Genomic DNA, 24,624 nt, shown 5'->3' with positions numbered 1-24,624 from the left:
CACTGGTTTTAATGGATCCTATTTATCCTTGTGATATTATTCCTGTTTCACCCATAAGCAACCTGAGGACCAAAGAGGTTAGGCTAACTTAGCAAAGATCACCCAGCTAAAAAGGGGAGTGTTGAGACTCAAACTGAGATCTATCTCATTCCAAAACTCATCTTCTTTGTACCTTGGCACTTCGTATCTCCTTCACCTGAAGCCATTGCCCTTGGGAGTGGAGTATGGGAGCCACGGACGGACGAGGGGGAGGGAGGGGATCCGCAGTCTGGAGGGGGTGACAGCTCGAAGAAACCACGTGCTCTGGCAGAGGCGAACTGAGCACTTTAGAAAGCTAAGCTGCCTGGAGCTAACCTTTGGGCCAGTCTCGCCTTGGCTGCTTCGGTTTCACGTCCAAATATAGTTGCGGACTCTGAAAGAGCAAGGTCCCTGGCTGGGCAGATGTTACTGGAGAGCGTGTGTGGGTGGGTGTCTGTGTGTGTGTCTGTGTGGGTGAATGTGCAACCCGAGGAGGCTGGTGGCTTGTCGAGGCAGGGAGAGCATCTCACGTGTCTGAGGCTCCCACGGTGCCCGCCCCAGTGGGGCCCACACACCCAGATATTCTCGACCACTTACCCTGTGCTAGCACTGTGGGGGCCGCAGAGTGGGAGGAGATGGGGCTCTGCGCTCAGGGTTATGTCTGAGCAGGGGGAGAAGCCACGCACATGCTTCAAGTAGATCTAAGGAAGGCAGCGGCAAAGGCCATGGGCCGCACAGAGGAAGGTGGTGGGGCTCTGTGCCTGCAAGTACCACACTGGGGACACGCACGTGTTTGTATATGCACATTCCTACGTATGTGTGCCTGTGATCCAGGGTGAACATGTGTCATGTGGCAAGTTGCTTTCCTGGACCTTATCCTTGGCAGGCAGCAGCTGCTTTCCCTACCCCCATCACTGATGCCTTCATACAATCTTGTGACCATGGATAATTCGGGGTCAGTGAGTGGAGGGCTCCATAACTCCTTGGCTCAAGTGGGAAGTTGGACCAAGCATTTGCCATCTTGAGAGGGAGTTCTAAGCTCCCAGTTTTATAAAGAAAACTGCCTTTCTTTATAAAAGGCAAACAGTGATGCTCAGCAAACAGTATCTGTATTTGCAGGCTGCCAGGGGACCACCCAGTAGCAAAGCTATGTTTAGTCCATGCGTGTTTTATATAAATGGGCACTTCAGTGGAGTACTGAGTGCATAGAGCAGACGAAAGCAAATGCCCCATTTGCCCCAATAACCTTCTCCACCTGCTAACTCTGACCTTTAGAAAGATGCTTCCAGGTCACCCCAAAGATTCCACATCTCTGTTCTTATCCTTCGGGAGCTGTTAGCTCCCGTTTCACAGATTGGGAAAACCAAATAAATCTAGGAAGGTTGCCGAAGGAAACAGACATTCAAGGAGAGCTAATGAGCAGGTGACTGTGGTTCCAGCAGCATCCGGCTCCCAAACTTGAGTGCATCAGAGAGGACCAGGAAGAGCAGCTTACTAAGTCAGCAGATATTGCAGAAGCTGGGCGCTGTGGAGAACAAACACTACATATCACGCTCTTAAGGAGTCATGGCCATCCTGGTCCACGTTTGTTGAGACTCAGGGGGGTGGCCCTATGTAAGTGGCTGCCCTATTAGGTAGGTGCTTTTCCAATTCAATTATTTATTAGCATAAAGGAGGGAATTGAGGAGTGGGGTGGGGGCACTGAGCATCCCTCTAGGAAGCCTATTTCTTTTGCCAGCACGTTCCAAATGATAAACTCTTATGCCACCCACATGCGAATTCTAGAATCAGCGAGTGCCAAAAAATATATAGGATCTTAGAGATCATTTGGTAAACTCCTTCATTTTACCAACAAGGTAAACACAGAGAGGGGAGGAATTTGTCCAGAGTCACACGGCTCCCTAGCGGAGGAGGGAGGAGGAAAGCCATGTGCCCAGCCCTGGTCCTTGGTCTCCGTGGCCCAAGGTGAGCTGATGAAGAAGTGAGATAAGCTGGGGTTGAGTGTGCTGTGGTGGAAATATGGAGGATCGTGAATTGCTGACTCTGTTGAGGTGCCAGCAAAGGCTTTCGTGGTGCTGAGCCTGATGGCTCTTCTCAGGCCGGGGCCTCCCCACGCCTCTCTATTGTTGCAGGTCCCGGGATCCTGCTCACTTTAATAACAGCATCAACAATAAGAGCAATACCGATTAATGCCTACTGTTCACTGAGAACTTCATATATGGCTGCACCATGCCAAGTGCTTGTAAATGTCTTAAAATCCTTGAAACAGCTCAGAGGTCCCAGAGTCTCAGAGATGTTAACTAAGTTGCCCAGGCCCACGGGGCTTGTAAGTGGCTGCACAGAGTACAAACTTGGGTCTCACGTGACTCCCGATCTTTGCCTTTAGCCACCCGACTTCGCAGCTTTCTTTTCTAGCTGCCACTATCCACTCGATTCCCTTGCAGCCTGTCCCTAAAACTCAGTATTTACAGATCCTGTGTTCTTTCCCTGCTGTCTTCATAGTCCAGCATTAGATTCATGTTGTCTTAGAGGTTACAACCCTCCTAATTACTGTGGGGACATAGTCGGAGGAGAGCCACATAAACAGGGTGACAAAGGTGTAGAGATGGTAGAGCTTTATAGCATTTCTGTAGCTCTGGTTTCTGCTTCGTTGAATCATAACTCCATTCTGAGATGAAGAATGAAGGTGACATTGACCTCTGCCTTCTAGTTTTGGGTTTTTAACAGTAGACTTTCCTGGCTCTCCGAGTCTGCTCCCTTTTGGCCCAGGCTTTCGCTGCACCTGAGGCCTGGGAGAGAATCTGGGCAGCACTAGAGTCCCACGTTGGGAACTTGGGTCTCCAAGGACCCCCAGCCTAGGTGCAATCCTTGCTCTACCTCTCTGCCACACACAGGGATGGCCTCGTCAGATGTTTTCGTCAGTCCTCCAAGGAGGAAAAGATGGAGGAGAGGGGCCAGGAGGCGTCAGGTAGTGCTGGCCTAGAAGGTGTCAGAAAAAGCCAGGCAGAAAGAAGAGAAAAGGCAGCTTGGGGCTCAGGAAGGAGAGGAAACACATACACGCCCGGGGGGTAGGGGGTGGGGAGAGCTCAAGAGGTTGCTGGCTTCAAGAGACTTTGAGGAAGGAGCGTGGATTTACGATGCCAGAGAAATTGGAGGGCTTTGGGGGGTGGCTGAGTCCATCCTAGCCTGGGTCTTATTGGATGGGGGCTGTGTGCTTCTCTCTGCCTTGGTTTCATCATTAGCAGTAGGAATAATGTCACTTGTCTCCTCACCTAAAACTATCAGGACGCTGAGGAGAAATCCCATTCCTTCAGTGAACACTCTTTTTATACCTGATGTGTGTCAGGCGCTGGGCTAGGCACCAGAGCTACGGAGATGAACGCGTTACGGCCTGCCCTGGAGACACTCCAGGTGCCCAGTGCAGAGCCTTTGGACAAGACTGAAACTGTGGAAAGCCAGGGATTGATCTAACGTTCCAATCACCCATCTCTCCCAGCCAAAGATCTGACGCCTGGTATTGAATGGTGCTTGAGAACACCGTAGATGTATTTGGACCTGAGTCTGGTTTCACTCAGTTGTGAAGACATGTTTGTGTATGCGCATGTGTGATTTATTTGATAATTGGAAACAATTTATGACCAAAATTCTCTGCATCCTTTTCTGGGCCTGAGTCACGTGCTGAGGGCCTGAGCAGAAGGCAGTGCAGGGAAGCACGTGGGTAGGGGTAGAGACTTGTCCTGCCACACACCTCCCTCGGGACTGGGCTGAATTCACCCTCACCAGCCCTTCCTGAAGGACAGCTGCCTTTGCCTTCCAGCTCTCTGTTCCTGAGAAGACAGCCCCCCACTTCCTAGATCTCTTTCCTCTTGGAATGTTCAGGTCCAACACTCCTCTCTGCTCTTTATAAAAAATTAAATTAAAATTTTAATAATTTTAGAGTATGTAAAACTTACATAATATAAAGTTTACCATCTTAATTTTTTTTTAGTGTATAATTTAGTGGCATTATGTACATTCATATCATTGCTCTGCGGTCACCACCATCCTTTTTCATCTTTCCAGTGAAAGTCCGTACCCCGCCTTCCCCCCCAGGCCCTGGCAACCACCCCTCTACTCTCTGTCTCAATGGCTAGGACTCCTCTCAGTACCTCATAGAAGTGGAATCAGACAGTATTTATTTTATGACGGGCTGACTTCACTTAGCATCATGTTTTCAAGGTTCATCCATTTTGCAGCCTGTGTCAGAACTTCTTTCCTTTTTAAGACTGAATAACAGGCCATTGTATGTATAGGCCATGTTTTGTTTATTCATTCATCTGTCAGCGGACACTCGGGCTGTTTCCAACTCTTGGCCATGGTGAATAATGCGGCTCTGAACCTTGGTGTACAGTATCTTTTCGAGTCCCTGCCTTCGGTTCTTTCAGGTATAGACTCAAAAGTGGCCTTGCTGCATCATACGGTAATTCTGTGTTTAATTTTTTGAGGAACCTCCAGGCTACTTCCCATAACCATTGTACCATTTTACGTTCCCGCCAGCAGCGCACAGGGTCATCCTTCCTCTGCGTCCTTGCCACCACTTGCCATTTTCTGATATTTTTTTGATAATACTATCCCAGTGTGGGGAGGTGAAGGGCTCTCTCTGGCTCTGAGAACTTCCACGTGAACCACATGGAGCCCCCAGGGGTCACTGGAGAAACCCTGGAATAATAAATTAGAAACAATACAAGGGCTAGAGGGTCCTATTCTCTCTGTTGCCCTTCCTCACTGAGTGGCCCCTTCAGGTGACCTTGCCCTGTGAGCAGATTGGAGGCAGCCTCTGAGGATGGCTGAGCACACACTGGAGCCAGGAGCCCAGCCCGGGAGCAGATGGAGCTGGATGTCAGGCCGACTTTCTCGGCCCTGATCTTTGAGGTCTGTGGGGAAGAGATCTGGGCACTGAGGAACTCAGTAGGAGTTAGACTGGCTGGGGAGGGGTGATAGGGGCAATGAGATACCAGACCCAAGAGTTCTGGACCTGAGGCTCGGAGCTAGGAGACCTCTCATGGTGTTTGGTTGAGCCTCCTCATTCACAAGAGGAGGAAACCAAAGGCCAAAGAAGGAAAGTGATGTGTCTGACTCGCACAGAACAAATGGGTGTTGAAGAGGGGACTGGAATTCGGCTCTCTTGACTTCTGGTCTGGTTCTTCTCTCACCAAACTCGGGAAACAGTCGAGATGGCCTCATAGCTCTTTGAAGCTTAATATTTACCAAGGAACAGCAGGCTTGGGGGGACTTGCTTATTTTTTCGTTGCCTTCCACCTTCTTGTCTGCCTGCTCTCTGGCAAAGGTTTTGTGGGGATTAATGAGATAAATGGCTTTGACTTTTCCAAATGAAAGAAGCATTATGCTTTATACAAAGCATTGTTATTAAGTAGCCTGCGAGTACAGAGGAATAAGCTATTGTCTTTCTTTTGTCCCACCTTAATGAGAATTAGAGACATCAGGAGTAGGACAAATGGGCTGTGTATGGGTGTGTTTGTGTGCTTTATGTTTTTAGTGTGTAAATATGTGCAGTCACCCCCCCCCACACACACATGCACACAGTGCAATCCCACAGGTAATGGAAAAAGAACTTCAGAGCCTTTCACCAAGAGGGGTTCCTTGGAAAATGAATCACTGTTTTCAAGGATCTCTGGAATCTTCTGTATTCTGAATTCTCTGGATAGATTCACTTTTTCACAAATTGACACAATTAAATTTGTGTGTGAGATATAACAGTTTTTACGAGATGGTTGCTTAACATGGAGGGTGTGCTTCTGGGAAAAAGATTTTTTTTTTTTTTTATAAAACAGCTTTCATATTTTATTTTACTTCATTGGTAATGAGGTATTCTTTGGTGCCTTGAAGCTTTATATGTGGACATCTGTGGAAGGATTCTTATTAAATGTCTTTATATTTAGGAGTACTTTCATAGACCTAATCTCATTTAGTCTTTACGGTTGTCCTGTGAGGAATGTATTCTTACCTGTATTTTACAGATGAGTAACCTGAGAAATGTGTATCACTTGGTGCTCGGCAGTGTGGCTGGTGGTGGGAGTGACAGTCACAGGGTCAGCGGCCTGGCCTCTGATGCTGGGAGGTTGTGCTCCAGCCGGAGGAAATCCCCTGCAGCTTCTTCGAAGGATTGGTGCTGATACGGATGGTACCCCTCAGACCGGGGCCCGAACCCAGTGGTCCTGCTGTCTTTCTCTAGGACCCGCATACACATACCTGTTCATACCTTCTGGGACCCAGTTGATATTTAATGGAATTGTTGTTACGAATCAAGATGACATGAAAAAAGAAAGCATCTTGCCCATATATGTAGGTTGGCTAATTTTCCAATCAACCATTTCACTGTATCCTAAACCTAGATACCTTTGTTTACAGAGCGCTGCAGCTGGAGACCTAGGGGTGCAATTATCCTTTGTCCCGAGCTTAGGTTCAAGGCAGCAGAGGGCTGCACAAAGGTGCATGTTGAGTTTTCATGGGACTCCTTGTTTATCTGTGGCTGCAGGCAGATGCTTGTGTTTTCCTGTGGTGCTGGGGATCAGGAGGAGGAGGCTCCAGGCAGGCTAGGAAGGTGGGCGGCCTGTTTGCCAGGTGGGCGGCCTGTTTGCCAGGTGGGGTCTGAGTGCATACCCCTCCCCCCAACCCCCTCAGAATGGGTCTGGCAACAGCTTGACAAGAATCTGATACCAGTTTGGCTATGGTATTTTGGAAGTATACTTAAATGATAAACCAAAACCATAACTTTTTTTCTTTCTGATCACCAAGGAATTATTTACTGTACAGAATTTGGAAAATATAATAATTTCAAAAAGAGCTAGTTCTTACAAGGCTCTTACTCTCAGCAGTATTCTGAGAGTTTTATATTTATGAACTCATTTGATCATCATAACGATGCCATGTGATAGGCAATGTTATGATTTCTATTTTACAAATAAGGAATCTTGGGTACAGAGAGGTGAGGTGGCCGTTCCAGCAGAACACAAATAGTGACTAGCAGAACTAGAATTTGCATCTAGACTGCCTGGTTTCCAAGTCCATGGCCCTGAGTTCTAGGCTAAACTGCCTCTCTGCAAATAAATGTGGCTACCTGAAGATACCACTAGTCTTCCTTCCTTCCTACCATTTTTATAAATTTTTACTCTAGCCATTTACAGGACAAAAATCTAGATAGACACAGGGCACCTGGGTGGCTCAGTGGGTTACGTGTCTGCCTTCAACTCAGGTCATGATCCTGGGGTCCTGGGATCAAGCCCTGCATCCTGCTCCCTGCTCAGCGGGGAGCCTGCTTCTACCTCTCCTTCCCACCTGTGTGCTCTCTCTCATTATATCTGTCACTGTCTCTCTCTCTCAAATAAAATCTTAAAAAAAAAAAAGATTCTCTCTCCTTCTCCCTCTGCCCCTCTCTAAAAAAATTTTAAAAAGATCTAGATAGACACATAAGTCTATTAATGGTGCTTTTTCTGAGGTAAGATAAGATACACATTCTAAGATACACATTTTTAAATTGTTGGACTTTTCTGTTTTTCAACAATAAGTGTGCTTTCCTTTCAAGTTTAGTAAAAACAATAGAGATCTTAAATCCTTTTTTCATGCTCTTGATCTAGAAAGATGACTTTTTAAAAGATTGAAGTATAGTTGAACCACTAGGAATATTTCTATGTGTTTCCTTCTAGTCTTTCTTCCATGGAAAATAAGTGTCTTTTTAAAAATTGGGGCCCGGGGCACCTGGGTGGCTCAGTCATTAAGCGTCTGCCTTCAGCTCAGGTCATGATCCCAGGGTCCTGGGATCGAGCCCTGCATCGGGCTCCCTGCTCCGTGGGGAGCCTGCTTCTCCCTCTCCCACTCCCCCTGCTTGTGTTCCCTCTCTTGCTGTCTCTCTCTGTCAAATAAATAAAATCTTAAAAAAATAAAAATAAAATAAAAATTGGGGTCCAATTTTTAAAGTCCAGTACATACATTTTTGGGCCCTGTTTCTGTTGCTTAATATCATGTGAAATTTTTTTCTATATTGTTTTTCAAAACATAATTTTTATGGCTTCTAAAATTCTATTATGTGGACGTGCATAGGCCAGTCCCCCTGTGATGGGCTTATAGGTGATTTTCAATTTGGTGTTGGTATAATTTACGCTGTGGTGAATAACCGGGTACGTTGCTTTGCTGGAGTCTTGGGTAGCTTCTGAGAAGGGTAGTGGAATGATTGAATTCCTTAAAGACTCTCATTAGGAGTGCTAAATTGCTTTCCCTACAGGGCTGATCAGCGCATGCTTCCAGCTGGGCAGTGTTCTGGAGTTCAGCTTCCCCTGCCCCCAGCAGGGCTGAAGAGGCTCCAGGCACAATCAGACCTTCTCTCCCGTAGAACAGAACCTCTCCTGGCCTGGAGGGTCTGAGTCTGTGAGCTCTGAGCCTCAGCAGGGCTGTGCTGCCATATGCCATTCCTCTGTGGCAGTGTGGCTGGGCATTCACAGACAGAGAATGGAGTCAGGAATTACTGCTGTTTCCCAAGGGTGCTCTGCCCACTTCACTGGGTGCAGTATGTGGGCAGTTGAGGATTAGCCAAGTGAGTCTTCCTGTCACCCCATCCTCCCAGGTGGTGAGAAGGAAGGAGGTTGGGACCACTGAATACACTAAAAGCTGTCCTTCCAAGATGGCGCTGCCTCATATGTTCTCGTTCTGGTGATTGGGAGAGGTGCAGAGACTCCAGGTCTCTGTTTTCCTACCAATAAAATGGGGCCAAAGCAGCAAAACCCTCTATATCTTGGGGCAGGAGTTGAAGTAATTAAAAATGTCATGGGAAAAAAATGTAATGGGACAATTACACTTTGAGATATTCACTCATTCATTCAACACATCTTTGTTGGACACACACCATACTCCAGGCTGTTCTGGACTCTGGGGTCCAGACAAAATAGACAAAGGTGCCTGCTTCCTGGGGTTTCCCTTCTGATGGGGGATAAGAAACAAATATTCACTTAACATATGAAATAAACACAGAAGGGGCTCAGTCAGTTAAGCGTCTGACTCCTGATTTTCGCTCAGGTCATGATCTCAGGATTGTGGGATCGAGCCCCCCGTCGGCCTCCGCACTCAGCAGCGTGTCTGCTTAAGGTTCTTTCCCTCTCTCTCTGCTCCTCCACTTGTGCACTCCCTCTCTCTCTAAAGAAAGAAAGAAAGACACATATATGACATTCTAATCTAAAATAATTGAATAACATCATCTCTGTAAACTTCTATATAGAAATCTCTGAAGGCCAAATAAAAATTCTGCAAAAGAACTTCCACGTGGCAAATGTGTTTTGAGCACCTACTAGGTGACAGTCTGCCGCGTTTCTGAGGCCACAAAGCTGGGTCCTGCTCTCAAGGAGCTTACGGATCACTGGGAGAATAGAGGAAGGGCCCACATACCAGAGTGTAACCCCTCTCAGGCACTCATTAGTCATTGCCAAGGAGACAAGGAGCCAGTGTTCGGTCTTCTCAGTGTTGTGCCAGGCTTGTGGCACTCTTCCTGCCTGTCCCCCGATATCGGCATCCAGAAGGCTTTCCGTTTTTCTGGCTGGTATCTGACCTCAGTCAGGACTGCATCTATTTCTTTCCATGGGAGTCCCTCGGAGGATTCCTTTTCCTTTCTTTCTCTCCTTGTGACTAGCTGCCCTGTGAAGAACAGAGAAAAGATTTAGTTTGCTGGATCACTAGAAGGTGTGAACGACAGTAGCTTGACCACTCGTCCTGTCAGCTTGGGCTTCTGAAATACTCCAGGTTCTTTGCTTTGGCCCTGTCATTAGAGAGGAGTGGGATGTAGAACAGGAAAGACATGGTTTTATTTAAGGCAGTGATTTAGTCACTGAATGATTTAGTCGGGGGGATGGCCACAGATATCCTTGGGTCCCTGTCTTTGTTTCAGAGCAGGTTTGACTGCTGTGGCCAAGGGTCTGTTCTCAGCATCCGCATCTCTCATGATCAGTGTTCGTAGAAGGGTGAGGGAAGAGTGAACGAGAATGCTGTTGACAAGAGTGTGAAATGGCTCCAGTGAGAGGTAGAGGCAGCAGATGTGACACACTGCAAAGACCCTTTGGGTGCTCTGTCTGGGGAGAGGGTTCCACGTCAGCTGGGATGTCCTGGGGATCTCTTAGGACCCACTCAGGTTGGGGGGAAGATTCAGCTTCCCCACCTGCCCCTTGGGATCATTAGTTTCTGTTCATTTGTCAAGAGGATTAGCCACTGAAAAATGACTTTTTGTTTCTAATGTTGTTTGTTGGGTCTCAGACTCTCTTGTGCTTTGAACACATGCCTTTTTGCATAGGGTGGGTTATTTCCTGATCAGAAAATCCACCCACCTATCAGCATCTGAATCGGTTCTTGATTGCTTTTTTTGAAAAGTTCCATCACAAATTATGCTTTTTCCATTAGGACTTCCTCTTAATGTGGGCCTGTGCTGTCCTGTATGATAGCCACTAGCCATCTGTAGCTATTTATATGTAAATTAATTGAAATTAAATAAAATTTAAAATGTAGTTCTGTAGTTGCCCTTGCTACATTTCAAGTGCTTAAGAGTCAGTAATGGCTGGTGGCTACCATATTGGGCATCGAAGAATGAATAGAACACTTTCATCACTGTAGATGTTCTTTTAGACAGCAAGGCTATAGACCATGTGTCTCAGTCAGGGTTCAGACCTACAGTAGACACTGCCACAGTCTTTTTGAGAGGAAACATAGTTAATACAGGAATCCAGCTTACAAAATCACTGGAAGGGTTGGGAGAGCAGGCTCTGGGTCGGGCCTCTAGGAATGACTCCCGGAATAAGGCTGCAGAGCTGGCCCACCAAGGGGACCGAGGCTCTGGTATAATTAGGAAGCTGGGGAATCTGGAAGCCCAAGAGCTGGCTTCAGGATCACACCCCCTTATCCACGTTCCACTCATCGGGAAAGCATCGCCAGAGCCTTGCCGGCCTTGTAGCAGTGAAATAGATGCTCTCCCCACCAGACTTAGTTTCATTCACTTGAGTTGGCCAAACTCCATAGCCACATCAGGAAGTTCAGCTATGAGGAAGGTTGGAAATTAGAGTTTTTAGCTCTTTGGCATCTGCAGGACAGGCAGGCACAGCAGAAGGAGGTTGGAAGAGCTGCTGAGTTAGTCTACCGGTCTACCCCATCTGCCGCATGGGGTTGAGCCAGAGCTGATCCTTCTCTGCATGGGCACCACTGGGCTTAAGACAGACAGGGCTTCGGGTATCTTAAGACCAGGAGAGAGAATCTTCCCTGTTCGAGTTTCCCAGCTATGCCTGTAATACTCTGGATAGAGAAGATTAATGGCCTCCTGCTTTCTAGTCATTTGGCCTTTAATGGGCAAAGCACAGTTTCTGTTTCAGGTTGGCTGCTACACTGTAAAAGAGAATGGAGGCCCCTGGTCACCACAGTGAGATTACAGACAGGAAAAGTGAAATGGGCTTCTGCAAAGGTCTCAGGTGACACCCTGGCCTGAGAGAAAGCATTTCCTTTGCGCTGGAGAGATTGCTAAGTCAGAGAGTGGTTAGGACGTTAGGAGGAAATGTATTTTCAGTTTTCTCCCTGCCCAGTGTGAACTGCTGCTTCTTGCTCTCCATAAATCGATTTGGGTTGCAGTTGTGGGTACAAAGTCTCGTCTTTAGCAGTGACCTCCCTTGTGTCCAGATGAAGGTGCTAAGGCTAAGAGGGAGGTTGTGCTGTCCAAGTTCATCTGCAGCACTGTACTTTCCTCCACACACAAGGCTAATTGGGGATCTCTTTATCGTGCTGGGAGTTTGGGCATCTCTATTCAAGGGTAGTATGGAGGCAGGGAGATGGGGAGCCCACTGGCAGCCAGTCTTTGAACTCTGCATATTTACATTAGAGGGTCCAGGTCAGGGGTTTTAAGAAGGAATTATTTAAGCCCAAACCTGAGGTGAAAGAAGGACTCACTAAGCCAAAAGCAGAGGGAATAACATTCTAAGTACGTGTAAAGGTACTGCCGCATTTAAGAAGTGAGCATTTCGGAGGAGTGAAATGAGTCCCATATGTGAGGATTGCATTGGACCAGGCTGAGAGGGGAATGAGATGAGCTCAGAGAAGTGGCCGGGGCCAGCCTATGTGGGCTTCATAAGTCATGGCAACGAGTCCAGATTTTGAAGAGATTTATCTAGGAGAATGACAGGACCTGATTTATGATTTCTGTTTCTAAAAGGTCACTCTGGCTGCTGCATGGAGATTGGATTGGGGACAGGCAAGGAGAGAGAGAGAAATGTCAGGGGGCTACTGCAGCATTCTGGGCAAGAAACGGGTGGAGACCTGGACTAGGGGGTGGTGGGGGAGAGGGAAGTTATGGCTCACAACCTCTTCCTTCAGAAATCTCCCCCACAACCCTATCCCAGAAATAAGTTGTAGAGGCTGAAGAAGCCCACGCTTTAGGGCATAGATGCGCTGACTCCATCAGTTTCTAGTGTTTAACTGTTATCCGCCTTCATCTTTATCATGACATCATCATATTGCTGTTGTTAGCAAGTAGATAGTGAACGTCTTCTGCAGTAAGGCCCTGAATCAGGTGCATGGATGGAGATGGATTAAAGGGGAAATGAAATCCGCTTTTCCATCACCGAACACCTTCCAGGTCCCCAGCTCCACGCCTCACTCATGGGGATACCAAGGAAGCATAAGCCACCGCCTCCGGACTTGGACTCTTTCCTAGGACCTTGCAGAGCAGAATGACCTGTGGCCGACCAGTCTGTGCAGGGGTCTTGCCCTCATCCTGGTCCCTTGGAGAAGCAGCAGCCCCTGTGTGCGGGAGAAGGGAGCTACTCTCTGAAGTCAGGGGAGCTGGGCCATTTGACAAATGGGAATCATTTTCTTCTTGTGAGGGTGAGGTCGCCGCTGTGGGCATCCACCTGTTTGTATGTGGCCTGATCTGCTGAGCCGCTGCTCTGGGGCTCATTCAGGGACAAGAACACCAGTAAAAATAGTTTAGTAAGGCAGGAGCCAGAGCAGGCTTAAACGGTGGCATCTTTTCAGCTGGCAGCCAGGAGACAGAGCTTTGAATCAGCTTTATAATTTGAAAATTGGTCTCTTTGCATTGGGTGGTTATTTCGTGCTAACAAAAGCCATCAGGGACACAAGGCCGCTTGCCCTTCCTCCACGGCACTGCTCTGGGTTCAAAAGCGTTCAGCCGAAGGTGGTGATTTTCCATTCCTGGGATTCTTGGATAGTGGTGCCCCCTTCCTGAGTGGGACCTGGAGATACTAAGAGAGCCTCGGGTCTGGGTAGGGAGCCATCCCAGGGGATGGGGGGAGATTGCTGGGAAAAGGGGAGGCTAAGCTGGGCCCTGAAGCATAGCCCCAGTGGGAGGCTAACCTGGAGGGTCTGCACCTGTCTCGCCCGTGTGTGGCTCTGTGTTTACCATGGCGGTGCCCTTAGTCAGGTCACAGGGCTGTAGCAGTGCTCAGAGCTTCCAGGACCAAATTAATGGAGGTTGTTTTTTTGTTCTCTGGCTAGGGAGAGGTTGACATTCCATTTTTCCCCACGGGCTTCTTTGTATGTGCTTTCTCCAGATGGAGTGCTCCAGAGAGGGCCTTGTGCTCTGGGAACATAAAGAAGGTCACCCATGGTGCAGGGTGGCTCAGAAGTCAGCCTGCCAGGACCTGGCTTTCAGAACCACATCTTGGCTCTGCGGAGCCCTGGTCACCTTGCTTTCCATGTCACCACCTCAGGGTGCATAGGACACACCCCTCACGCAGCCTTTCTGAGGCCATGGATGTGTTCTCATGCCGGTGCTTCCTGCCTTCTTCCGAAGCATTGTCTAAACGGATGGCTCGGTTTTTGGAACTGGCAAGTGGTAGGAGAGAGGAGGATGAAGACAGTGCTCGGGAATGGGTACAAAGATTGGAGTTTGAAGACAGTAGTCTGCAAGAAGGTGTGAGGTGCTGCAGGCTTGTTGTGAGAAGAGATTTGGGGTCTGGAGGGGCTGACAGTGCTGAAGACATAGGCTGCTTTTATCTATGTGTGGGAAGAGAAGTTAGTCTAGGAACTAAAATAGAGTTGATTAAGTGTTGTCCGTGCTGAGCAGGGAGGGAGTCTAGGAAGGAAAAATTATAGATCACGGATTGAATGGACAAAATGAGAGTTCCAGTGCTCCCAGCAAACCCAGTAAGACATGAGATTAGGCCACTGGTTACTGGTCACTCCAACGCAGCCCGTAGAAACGGGGACACCTTCCACTTTCATTCATCCCAGGGCTGCCCTGAGGGTTACTGGAGAGGCTGTTCACACAGTGGACTCCTTCCTGTGAAGATTATGGCAAACGTAAAGGATGTTCTTAGGTCAGAAATGCAGCAGCCCCTTCAACCTCAAGGCCTGTAAACCCAGTAGGAGACGTATGCTTTGCTTGTGGCCGTGGACGTGAGCACACACGTGTGTATGCAGGTGGGGCGCAGGGTGAGTTCTGAGGAGGCGGAGTATAGTTTAGCAGTGAACCGCGAGTCCTGTGCGTGCCGCAGAAATCTTTCATTGTCTCACTTTGTGACCTTTAATGAGTCATACACTCCTTTGTTTTCTTATGTGTTAAATGGAGATACGAATGCTTGCTGGTTACTGAAGCAGTTCTGATGCTTCGGGTGCCTTTATTAATTCAGATACTGCCTTCTAATTCCTTCCTCTGGGGTATCATAAGAAAAGCGAAGGCCCCGGTCATATCGGGGTCTTCCTAGCTTTATGCTTAGGATCCACACAGTGAGTGTAGGGAGGACAATGGCAAGGTATGTGAGAGAGAGGACTTCTCATAGGAAGTGTTGGGTTCTCCATGATCCTGACATTCTGGGTAAAACACTTTACCCCAGGGGTGCGGCAGCTGCCTGGACCAGCTGGAGCAGAGGAAAGGAGGGGGGTGAATGGAGTAGATGGTGATACAGGAGCCGTGTCACGTTGAGAATATAGCCATGAATTGAGTATAGCACAGAGGCAATTTTCCAGGCCCTGGGGAGTGGGCGCAGGGCCCTAATGCTACAGGGACCAGATGGTAATAGTGCAGGAGACAACTGTCAGGGGACAGGAAGGCAGTGGGCCAACCCGGTACTAAAGAAGACCTGATGTGCTCATCTTGGTATCACATAGGGCTGGTGAATTCGTGGCATCTGTGATACCCTTCCCTACTGTTTGTATCCGTGGCAGACGTCACTAATCTGTCATGACATACTTTCCTCTTAAACGCGGAGAAGTCTCAGAATCCTTTGGGTCCAGCATTTTGGGCAGTCGTGTCAATCAATTGGTGGAAGAGTAGAAACTTATTTATTGTCTGTCATGGGTGTGATGACAGAAAGGACATAGATTTTGGAATTCAGCAGAAATGACAGCCCAGACAGGTACAAGCTTTGTAGCATTGAACAAGCATATTCGTCAGGTCTTTTCTGGTTGCAAAGGACAGAAACCCAATTTGAGTTAGCCAAAGCTAAGTTACTTAAGTAATATAACCAGAAAGCTCAGGGTCTGGCTAGATCAGGAGCCTGATGAGGTTGTTAAGGTCCATCTCTAGGACAGAGTGTCTCTGCGTTCTGTCAGGCTAAGCCAGGTCATTGCTTATCCCCTGGGGGAGGGGGGCGGCAACAGGGCTGGTGGTGGAGGCGATAGGGTCTAGATAGCAAGTCACACTGGGAGCAAAAGTCATCTTGAAGGTCAAACATAGAAGGATCAATCCAAGATAAGAGTAGGGAGGGGTGGCTGGGAGAGGTGCCAAGTGTTCATCTGAATACTAGTGAGTTGCAGCGAGGAGAGGGAAGGGGCAGTTTGTTCTGGGCCCAGCAGCTTCCCTGGGAGAGCTGTGTGTACACTGAGAAGAGGGGAGGGCCCTTGGAAGCTACATATGTGCAACCGGTCTGGCTGTTCCAGCCACGGTTCTCTGGGCAACTGATTTGGCATCAGATGCCAGGCTCACTGCCCACACTATCACCCCATTCTCTGCTGCTTCCCTTGATCCCATGGCACCCAACCAGGTGACAAGTCTCAAGGCCATGCATCTGTTCTGGGGCATTCAGGTCTGAGCCCAGGCTGAGCTGATCCTGGGTAAACCTTGTAGGATTCTAGGGTCAGGCATCCAGCTGATCAGATGGAGGAGTGCCCACCAAGTATGCATAGTGTCTTAGGGGCAGTCTTGAAGGCTTCATTTGCCTTTATACAGAGAAATGTGGATGCCTCTACTCTGGATTTCACTGGTTCCTGCACAGGTTTCCTCCCTGTGTCCCTCTACCCCACCCTGTCAATCCCTGCCATACACAGCTCCCTTTCCTGGATATCAAATGCTATGTAATGAATCACCCCAAAACAAAGTGGTTTATAGTAGCAAGCACCTGGCTGCCTCCCACAGTTTCTAGGGGTCAGGAATTGCTTGGGCTTTCACATGAGGGTGCAGTCAGATGGTGGGTGGAGCAGCTGGGGGCTGTCTTGCAGTCTCTCCCTGCTCATGGGCTCTCCGTGTTGGCTAGTATGGGCTTCCTCACCCCATGGCAGCCTCAGGGCATGCACATACTGTCATTTCTTATGTACTTTTTGGTCAAAATGGTCACCAAAGACCAACCCCATTTCAGGAGGAAGGGACATAGATCCTCTTTCTTAATGGGAGGGATGTCAAAGGATTTGCTGACATAACGTAAAACCATCACAGCCCCCGACCCCCTCCTATCCAATCAACACTCATTGCTCAGATGGGTTTGAGGTACCTGGATGTGACCTAGCTTTGGTCCAATGCCTTCCTTTCATTATACTATTTTTGGTTTTTGGAACTTGGGTACAGAGACTTGAGTGAATTACACTCTTCGATTCATTGTGCATTTGTCATCATTGATTCATGCAATGATTCTCTCTCCATTCATTTATTCATTCATTCACTCTTCCTTTTTATCCCCATATCCTACGTTCCTTTTTCCCTCTTCACTTTCCTTAAACAACCATTCTATTATATTTTATGCATGTCCTTTATTTGTATGTGTTCTTACAAATGTAAGAGATGTATATGACGTTGCATATGTACGGTTTTCTGTGTCCTCCTTTTCTCACTTGCTCCGTGTTTCCAGGTCCATACATGTGCCATGCATGTATGCTGTAATGCACACATCTCATGTCTGGTTGCCTAAGATGAGTCGGTGAGATTGGAGAGTAGGAGCGACATGTCCAGGGTCACACAGCCGAACTGGGACAAGAACAGTTTCCCTGACTCTTTTTGCTCAGCAGCACACACCCATGTTCTCATGCGCCACCTCCCAGGCTCTTGCTGCAATAGTTTGAAATGAGATTTAAAAAAAAAAATTGCGAGTCTGGGTTCCTTTTCCTAGCTCTCTTGCTTTCTCCCTAGTAACTGCCGTCCTCTGTCCTCTCCTCCTGCAGGTTCCAACTATGGGAGCCCGCGCCCCGCTCATGCCAACATGAATGCCAATGCCGCTGCAGGACTCGCCCCTGAGCACATCCCTACACCGGGGGCGGCCTTGTCCTGGCAGGCGGCCATCGACGCGGCCCGGCAGGCCAAGCTGATGGGGAGCGCCGGCAACGCGACCATCTCCACCGTCAGCTCCACACAGCGGAAGCGGCAGCAGTACGGGAAACCCAAGAAGCAGGGCAGCACGACAGCCACGCGCCCGCCCCGTGCCCTGCTCTGCCTGACTCTGAAGAACCCCATCCGGAGGGCGTGCATCAGCATCGTCGAATGGAAATATCCTTTGCGCTCTGGCTTGGGCGGGGTGCCCCCCGGGACCCCGGGTGGGGCTGGCCCCAGGCTCGCTCCCAGACCCACTACATCTTCATCACTGGGGTGCTATGTAAATGCAGAGTTTTAGGCGCTACCCGAGACTCAATGACTCAGAATGTCTGGGGATAGGGCCCAGGAATCTGCTGGAGTAACAAGCAGGGTCTTTTTCTTCATATATCTTTTTCATACCATGAGCAGCATTTGAGAAAGCGATCCTGAGAGGTTGTATCATCTCACCTAGCCGAGCCTGTCCAGGGATCCGCTAGTGTGTTGGGTGAACAGTGGTTACATACCCCATAGCCTTCTTTGCCTCCTGTGTCATGGCACTGGTGTAGTTCATGACCTCCACTCTCTCTAGGAGGAGGAAGCCCGAGATGTGCGAGAGGGTAGTGGTCAGTGACCCACCCTGGCTCATGGTTCCCAAACTTGGCTGCACATTGGCATCGCCTGGAAAGTTGTAACAAAATACAGGTGCCTGAGCCCCACGCAGGCATACGTGAAAGTTCTCCAGGTGATTCTCGTGTGCAGCCAAAGTGGAGAACGCTGGCTGGGAGTTTTAAACACAGACCCACATTGTATGCATAGAGCCCAGTGAGTGGGCCCTTCAGAGAAAATGGCTTTGGAGGGCCAGGCTCTCTCTGTGGAATTACAGGCCCCTTAACGTCATGGGAATTGTGGGGTGGTGGAGATCGAAAGGAGCTTCAAGATGAGTAGGCCCACCCCTGACTTTGCCCAGTGATGACATTGAGCCCCACGTGGTCATATATTAGTGACAGACAGGTGAACTCTGGTACTTAGTGTTGGGCATTTTCATAATAAGAATTCATTCAGGCAGAGCTACCACGTCTCCTACCATGTCTCCTGGGGCTCAGGATAGGAGGGTTCCATGTCATTCATGAGTTTCCACGGAAAGATTGAGAAGCCTTAGTAGGTAGTGGTTGAAAGGCAAAAGAAGATGGCTTGGGAGGGAAGAGCTTCTGTTTAGCAAGACATGTCAGTTCTATAAATGTTTGGGCCCCTCAACTCAAAAAGTAACTTTAAGAGAAGGCAGCGTAAGCTGAGTGGCGGCTGGAGAGCTGGCTGTCTGTCCTGAGTGGCCAAGCGTGCTTCCCGTTCCTGGAGAACTGGGTGAGAGGCTCGGCTCTGGGCAGCCCCAGCATGCTGCTGTCATAACAGCTCCAACAGAACCATGCAGTGGGAGAGCTGGGGGCCATGTGGGTCAGGCTCCCCCAAAGGGGAGGGCACTGAGGCCTGGAGAAGCTGAAGATCTTACCCAGATCACACAGCCTGTAGCTGATAGAGCTGGGTTTCAAATCCAGGTTCCCCAAGTCCCCAGTCCATGTGCGTCCCGCTCCCTGTGCACCCATAGTGTAGAGGAGACATACTAGGGTAGGCATTCAGGGGACGCCAGCCAGCCCACTGGGACACGCAGGGACCTGGATCTGGGGCCTGAACTACCACGCCCCATCATGGTGCTGCCACCTGTGTTCTGAGTGGTCACAAGTCATCAGAATCACCAGAGCTTCTGTTTCCTCATCTTGAGTGGGCAGTAACCAAAGTATTAGCTAGGGCTGCGGAGTCTATGCCTGTGGAAGCATGCTCAGAAAAACACGTCAGGGGACGTGTTTGGTGAGGACGAGTTGACTTCATCAAGTCTGTCTTCCCTCCCCGGGATGGACAGCTCCCTGACAGGCAGCACTGCGGGCAGAATGAAGTGCCAGGTGACGTACTAGCCTGGGAGGAAGGGAAGAGGTGAGATAGCAGCACATAGGGCAGGAGGGGGAGTGTGGAAGAGCGGGGCTTTGTAATGGCACCGTCTGGTGTGCTGCCCATGGAAACTGGTCACAGAGCCACAGGAGGCCCGAGGCAGGGACTCGTGAAAAGACAGTTGACCAAGTCAGCAGCAGTGTTAGCCAGGCCGTGACCCAGGGCCACCTGTGGAGCTCAGCCGCTTCCCTGGTTGGGCAGAGGGGTCTGCAGCCAGCCCACCTGGCGGAACGGGTCCTCCCCCACGCAGGAAAGGAAGCAGGCCCGGCCTCCGCACTGCTAGTCAGACTGCCTTGGAAGGGTAGTTGGACAGGTCAGGAGATGGTCTGGTGTACTCGCTCGTCAGTGTTCCTTGAAAGAGTGGAATCTGATGCTGTCATTAAGAAGGAGAGACAGTTTAAAAAATGATCTGGCTGTCACAGGGTGACACAGTACGTTTCCAGGTCTTACCTGGCGTCTCCTCCACCTTCCACTCGTGGTTTTTCTTACCTGCCTGATCGGTTTCTTTATACATTATCGTCTCCACAGTAGCCAGGGACTTTTAGCATAAGATGATGGATGGATAGCCTGGATTGGGGGAGGATGTAGAAGTGATAGTGTAAGAAACACCCCAAGCTTAGCCGCCACCCACTTTGGTGGAAGGAACGAGTTGATGTTTGAGGACAGGTGCCTGAGGTCTGACTCGGTTAACTGAAGTGCTGTAGCCCTGGTGGGGGTGGGGGGGGCGCGGCACAAGGGATCAGACGACGGGAATGAAACCGACCAGCCCCTGGGCTGAATGGGACTTTCCTAAGCAGGTGGGAAAGGGCTAGGAGGGAAGGGGTTTTGTGGTAGGAGGTCTAAAGTATGAACTTTCTAAAAACGCTTTAGGGTAACTTCAGGATAGGTCAGCGTAGGGATCAGCGTAGAGTAAGTAGTCCTTACAAACTCCGACTTTGGAACCAGACTTCCTGAGTTTGAATCCCATCCTACCACAAGCTGTGTGACGTTGGGCAAGTTAACAGTTCACCTCTCTGCCTCCTCAGTTAGAAATGGGGACAATAACTGTGCACTCATTCGGGTGTTTGTGCAGAAAAGTTAGAGCAGAGCCCGGCACAGAGTAAGCGCATGGTGTCAGCCACTGTCCTGCCTGCTGCCGTCCCTGTCATCAACACCGCCAGTGCCATCCCTGGTTCCTTGGCCAACTCAGGGGGCACCACAGCATATCGGAGCAGATGAGTCAGTAGGTCCAGGTCTGGGGCTGGCCCTGCTACTTGTCAGCTTGGAACCTGGGAGAGGTGGTTTTGTTTTCTGTATCTGTCAAGTTGGGGGTTAGACTGCATGTCATCGTCTTGATATCAAGGCACACACACTCATGAGGTGTGCTGGTAAATGGACCCTCGTCTATGCCTGTGGGACCGAGGGGGATCCATGACTAGCACACCAGCTAAAGCCATGACTAAGATGTCTTCTAGGTCCTTAACACAGGTCAGAGGCCATTCATGGCAGCGGGATGAACACTGGACTCTGCGCTCAGGGAATCTGGGTTCTAGTCTTGATGGGAAGTACCTGCCATGGGCTCTTCGGAAAGTTTCTCAGGCTCTCTGGGCCTCAGAGGTTTGGACGAGATGATCTCTAAGGTCTCTCTTCCTGCTTCAATTCATTAACTTGGTGAGTACAGGTTTCCCTGGGAGAGGAAGTTGGTCCCTTCTTCCAGGGATTTCCATCCTCTTTCCCTTCCTCATCTTGTCAGGCTCCTCGGATGAGGATGAAAACTTGGCAGTGTTGGGGAACCAGGGGAAGCTGGGGCCCAAAGAACATAAACTGGCCTTCCTCTGAAGCTTCTCCTTTCTGGCCTTTAGTTGTAGGTGCAGAGTAGAAGGACCATTATCATATTAACTCCTTTTTCTCTGGAGAATGTGTTCTGCCTGATATTTTGATAAAGAAATCTGGGCACAAGAGCCTCACTGAGTGCACTGCTGCTGGTGAGTGAAGCTGGCTTATCCCTCTAGATCCCAGTACACACAAGCCCAAGTCAGGAGGCCCTAGAATGGAAGCCTTGCCCACTGAAGGCAGGGCCTCCGCAGACTGAAGAGGATTAAGGTATTCCACATGGAGCTGTGCCTTGGAGGAAAGATGGTTGCCCTGCCCTGAAGGCACAGTACACGGGCTGCCATGCTTTTGAGGGTCCAGAGCCCCCAGCCATCGTCAGGTTCTGTGGAAGGTGTCAGGAAATAAAGTAGAAGAAAAAAACAGTAACCACTCTAAACTTCAGATTAAAAGATCAAAAGTAAATCTCCAAATTTCAATGAAAAATCTTGACGTCAAGTCTGCCTTAAATCGGTCTCACCTCTCCCGCCCCCAGCTCAAGTCCCCCGGGGGGCAGCGTGGAAACCACGAGAGAAGGAGTTTCTGGGGGACGGCCTGTCCTGACTTGAGCAGGCCCTGCTTTGTAGAGGCAACCCCAAGCACACATGGGGGAAAATGAAGTCCAATGCAATCTAAATAAATAAAAGAAGAAGAAAAAAGTTTTTAGAAATCTGTGTTTACTCTGGCACGCGACTGGCCTCCACTGCTTTTGACATATTAGGAAAAATTTTGGCGGGGACCCATTAGAAGCACTTAAAAAGGCATATGTTTCTTTTCAGAACACAAGGGGCTTGGAATGTATTGTTTAAACAAAATTCTTATGAATCTTTGATTCATTTAAAAAATATATATATGTATGTTTGTTTCACTTGTGCTTTCTGTGGCATTGACTTCCTTAACTCCCGTCCTCAGACCATTTGAAATAATTATTTTACTGACTATTTTTGCCAATTGTGTGGCCTTAGCGATCTATATTCCCTTTCCAGAAGATGACTCCAACGCCACCAATTCCAACCTGGTAAGTCCACCATCCCGTCTCTCTCTGCTTCTCTCCCTCGGTGGAGGACTGAGCTTGGATCACATGGATTCAAGGTGGAATGTGGGGAGAAGTGAGATGTGCGTTTGACACGCACAGAGGTGCTGCCGAGCTCAGATCTCAAGTGCTGCTGCTCTTTATTCAAGTCAGCACCTGTCTTATCACAGCCTGTTTTCAGAAAGAATATTCCAGTTAGGTGGTGGTGAGCTGTGTGTGTGTGTGTGTGTGTGTGTGTGTGTGTATTTTGAGAGCTATAAAATGTGCTGCTTAAGTTGCAAGTGCAGGTGTTTGCAGGAGCAAGCTTTTATTCTTGGATGATTTTTGTATTTACTTTAAGTGACTGTGTCCCACTGGTAAGGTTTGCTCAGGTGATCTATAGTATCACTGCATGAGAAACAATTTCTAGGAAGCTTTTAGGAAAGTTTCCTTTTGCAGCCAAGATGCATCATTTAGTTGAAAAGGTTTTCTTTTCTTGGGAAAGGCGGCTTTCCATCTGGGTTGTTGGGAAGCCAGTGCTGGCAATTCGGGGTTAGAATTTGTCCATGGAAAAAGTGCGGAGTGTGTTTACTTTTGGCCGAGCGTGAAGTCATTACAGAGGCCGTTGCTCTGTCTGGGCATGGGAGGAAAAGAGCTCTGGAATGCAGTTGGCAAAATCAGGGCAGTCCCGGGTGCCTCTGCCATGGGCCATAGGAAAATCCTGTCTCTCTCCCCCTCCCCCGCAGAGACACCATAACTTTTCATGTGATTCCCACCAAACGCCTCTTTCCCCGTCGTCAGCACCTTCCTCTAATTAGCGAGATTGGACTGTCTGATGAGATGGTTCCCAAAAGAATCAGGAAGGTTAGCAAATTCTCCTTTCCCTTATTGCTGGCTGCTGATGGCATCACGGCTGTCATTCTTTTGCTTTTTAACCTTCGACATTTTCTTTAGCCACCTCAGCAACTGAATCTGAGGCGCATTTTAAACTTCTCCACCGTGTCCCCCAATTGGGACAGTTAGGCCCAGCTCCATATTGGGTAACGTGGTGCGGTGCGAGCCAGGCTGCAGCGTCTTAGGGCTCAGCTTGGGCCGTGCGTCGGGGACAGGTTCCAGAGCTGGCCCGGGAGCTCCGAGGGAGGACATGGCCAGAGTCGGCAGGCAGAGCACTCCCTGCAGTCCACGAGGCCTTCTGAGGCGTGACCTTGTCTCTTAACAGGCAAGAAATCTTTACTGTGTCAGAATAAACACAAGCCAAAGTGTCTCCCAAATGGCCCTTGGAAAAGCAGGAGCATCTTCCGTGGGCTGTCCTCGGCGTATCCACCTCCCTCTCCCAGCATGGGCCTCCTGAAACCTGGGCAGCTTCACACTTCATCTGTAACTTAAAAAAAAAAAAAAAAAAAAGGATGTGTGTCTTATTCTCAAGACAGGGAGGCTTTGGGTGGGATCTAGGCAAAAGCAGTGGGGAAGGTGGGTAGAGAGTTTGCATTTAGTCTCTGCCCCAGCCCCTCCGGGCTGAGCTCCCTGGGGGATTAGCAGCAGCACGGGGAGGGGGCTGGGGGTGCTGCACAGGGAGAGGAGCCTGGGCTGGCTGCTGTCTGGGTCTGTGAAGCCTGTACTTGGTGGCGGTGGCCTGGCTGGTGGGACCATGAGGGGTTGTGTTGGACTTACTCTGGAACTAGAGTGGAGGTTGCTGGGTGCAGAGACTGCTGGAGGGACAGTGGATTTTTAAAATCCCACTGCAGAGTGATGGAGGTGTTCTGAAGCTGGATGCACAGCTGTATAACTGTACGAAAAGTCATTGAGTCGTATACTTAACAATGGGTGACTTTTATGGTATGTAAATTATACCTCCATAAAGCTGTATTTTTAAAAAAGAATAACACCAGCATGCAAGCCCGGGCCTCACAAAACCTCCCAGTGTCAGTTGCATGTTGCTATTTTCTTTCTTGCAAATGAGGGGGGAGGTTACATAGGTGGAGGGAAAGAGGGGATGGGGACAGCCAGTGAACTTTGTTGTGACGTTACACTAGGAATTTGGGGGATGCGGAACAGAGTGTGCGAGATTGAAAAGGCGTTTCTAGTTGCTAGAGCAGTTCTGACCTCCTTCAAGCCACAGCTTGGCCTAAGTGAAGGAAGCGTGTTCATGTTTCCTTTATCCCCAGTCCAAACACACACAGACACACACCCAGACACACATGTAGACACACACACACACACA

The 24,624-nt window shown here is 49.2% G+C and overlaps 1 protein-coding gene across 22 annotated transcripts in view; it reads left to right on the top strand.

Annotated features, from left to right (window-relative positions):
- Positions 1–24,624, top strand: part of CACNA1C (calcium voltage-gated channel subunit alpha1 C) — a 632,951-nt gene that overhangs the window by 38,989 nt on the left and 569,338 nt on the right. For 11 of the 22 annotated variants that reach the window (XM_081820959.1, XM_081820957.1, XM_081820954.1 and 8 more), the window contains exons 2-3: positions 17,419–17,749; positions 22,304–22,409. In XM_081820959.1, coding sequence (XP_081677085.1) covers positions 17,419–17,749; positions 22,304–22,409 — 437 coding nt within the window. Of the gene's footprint in view, positions 1–17,418; positions 17,750–17,865; positions 22,410–24,624 lie in introns of those variants that run through there. The other 11 variants (XR_014145548.1, XM_081820945.1, XM_081820940.1 and 8 more) reach the window with 1 other exon arrangement.

This window comes from Leptonychotes weddellii, chromosome 5 (genome assembly GCF_054177405.1).
Source record: "Leptonychotes weddellii isolate Sample4059 chromosome 5, ASM5417740v2, whole genome shotgun sequence".
Lineage (NCBI taxonomy): Eukaryota > Metazoa > Chordata > Mammalia > Carnivora > Phocidae > Leptonychotes > Leptonychotes weddellii.
This window is presented reverse-complemented; position numbering and strand designations above follow the sequence as displayed.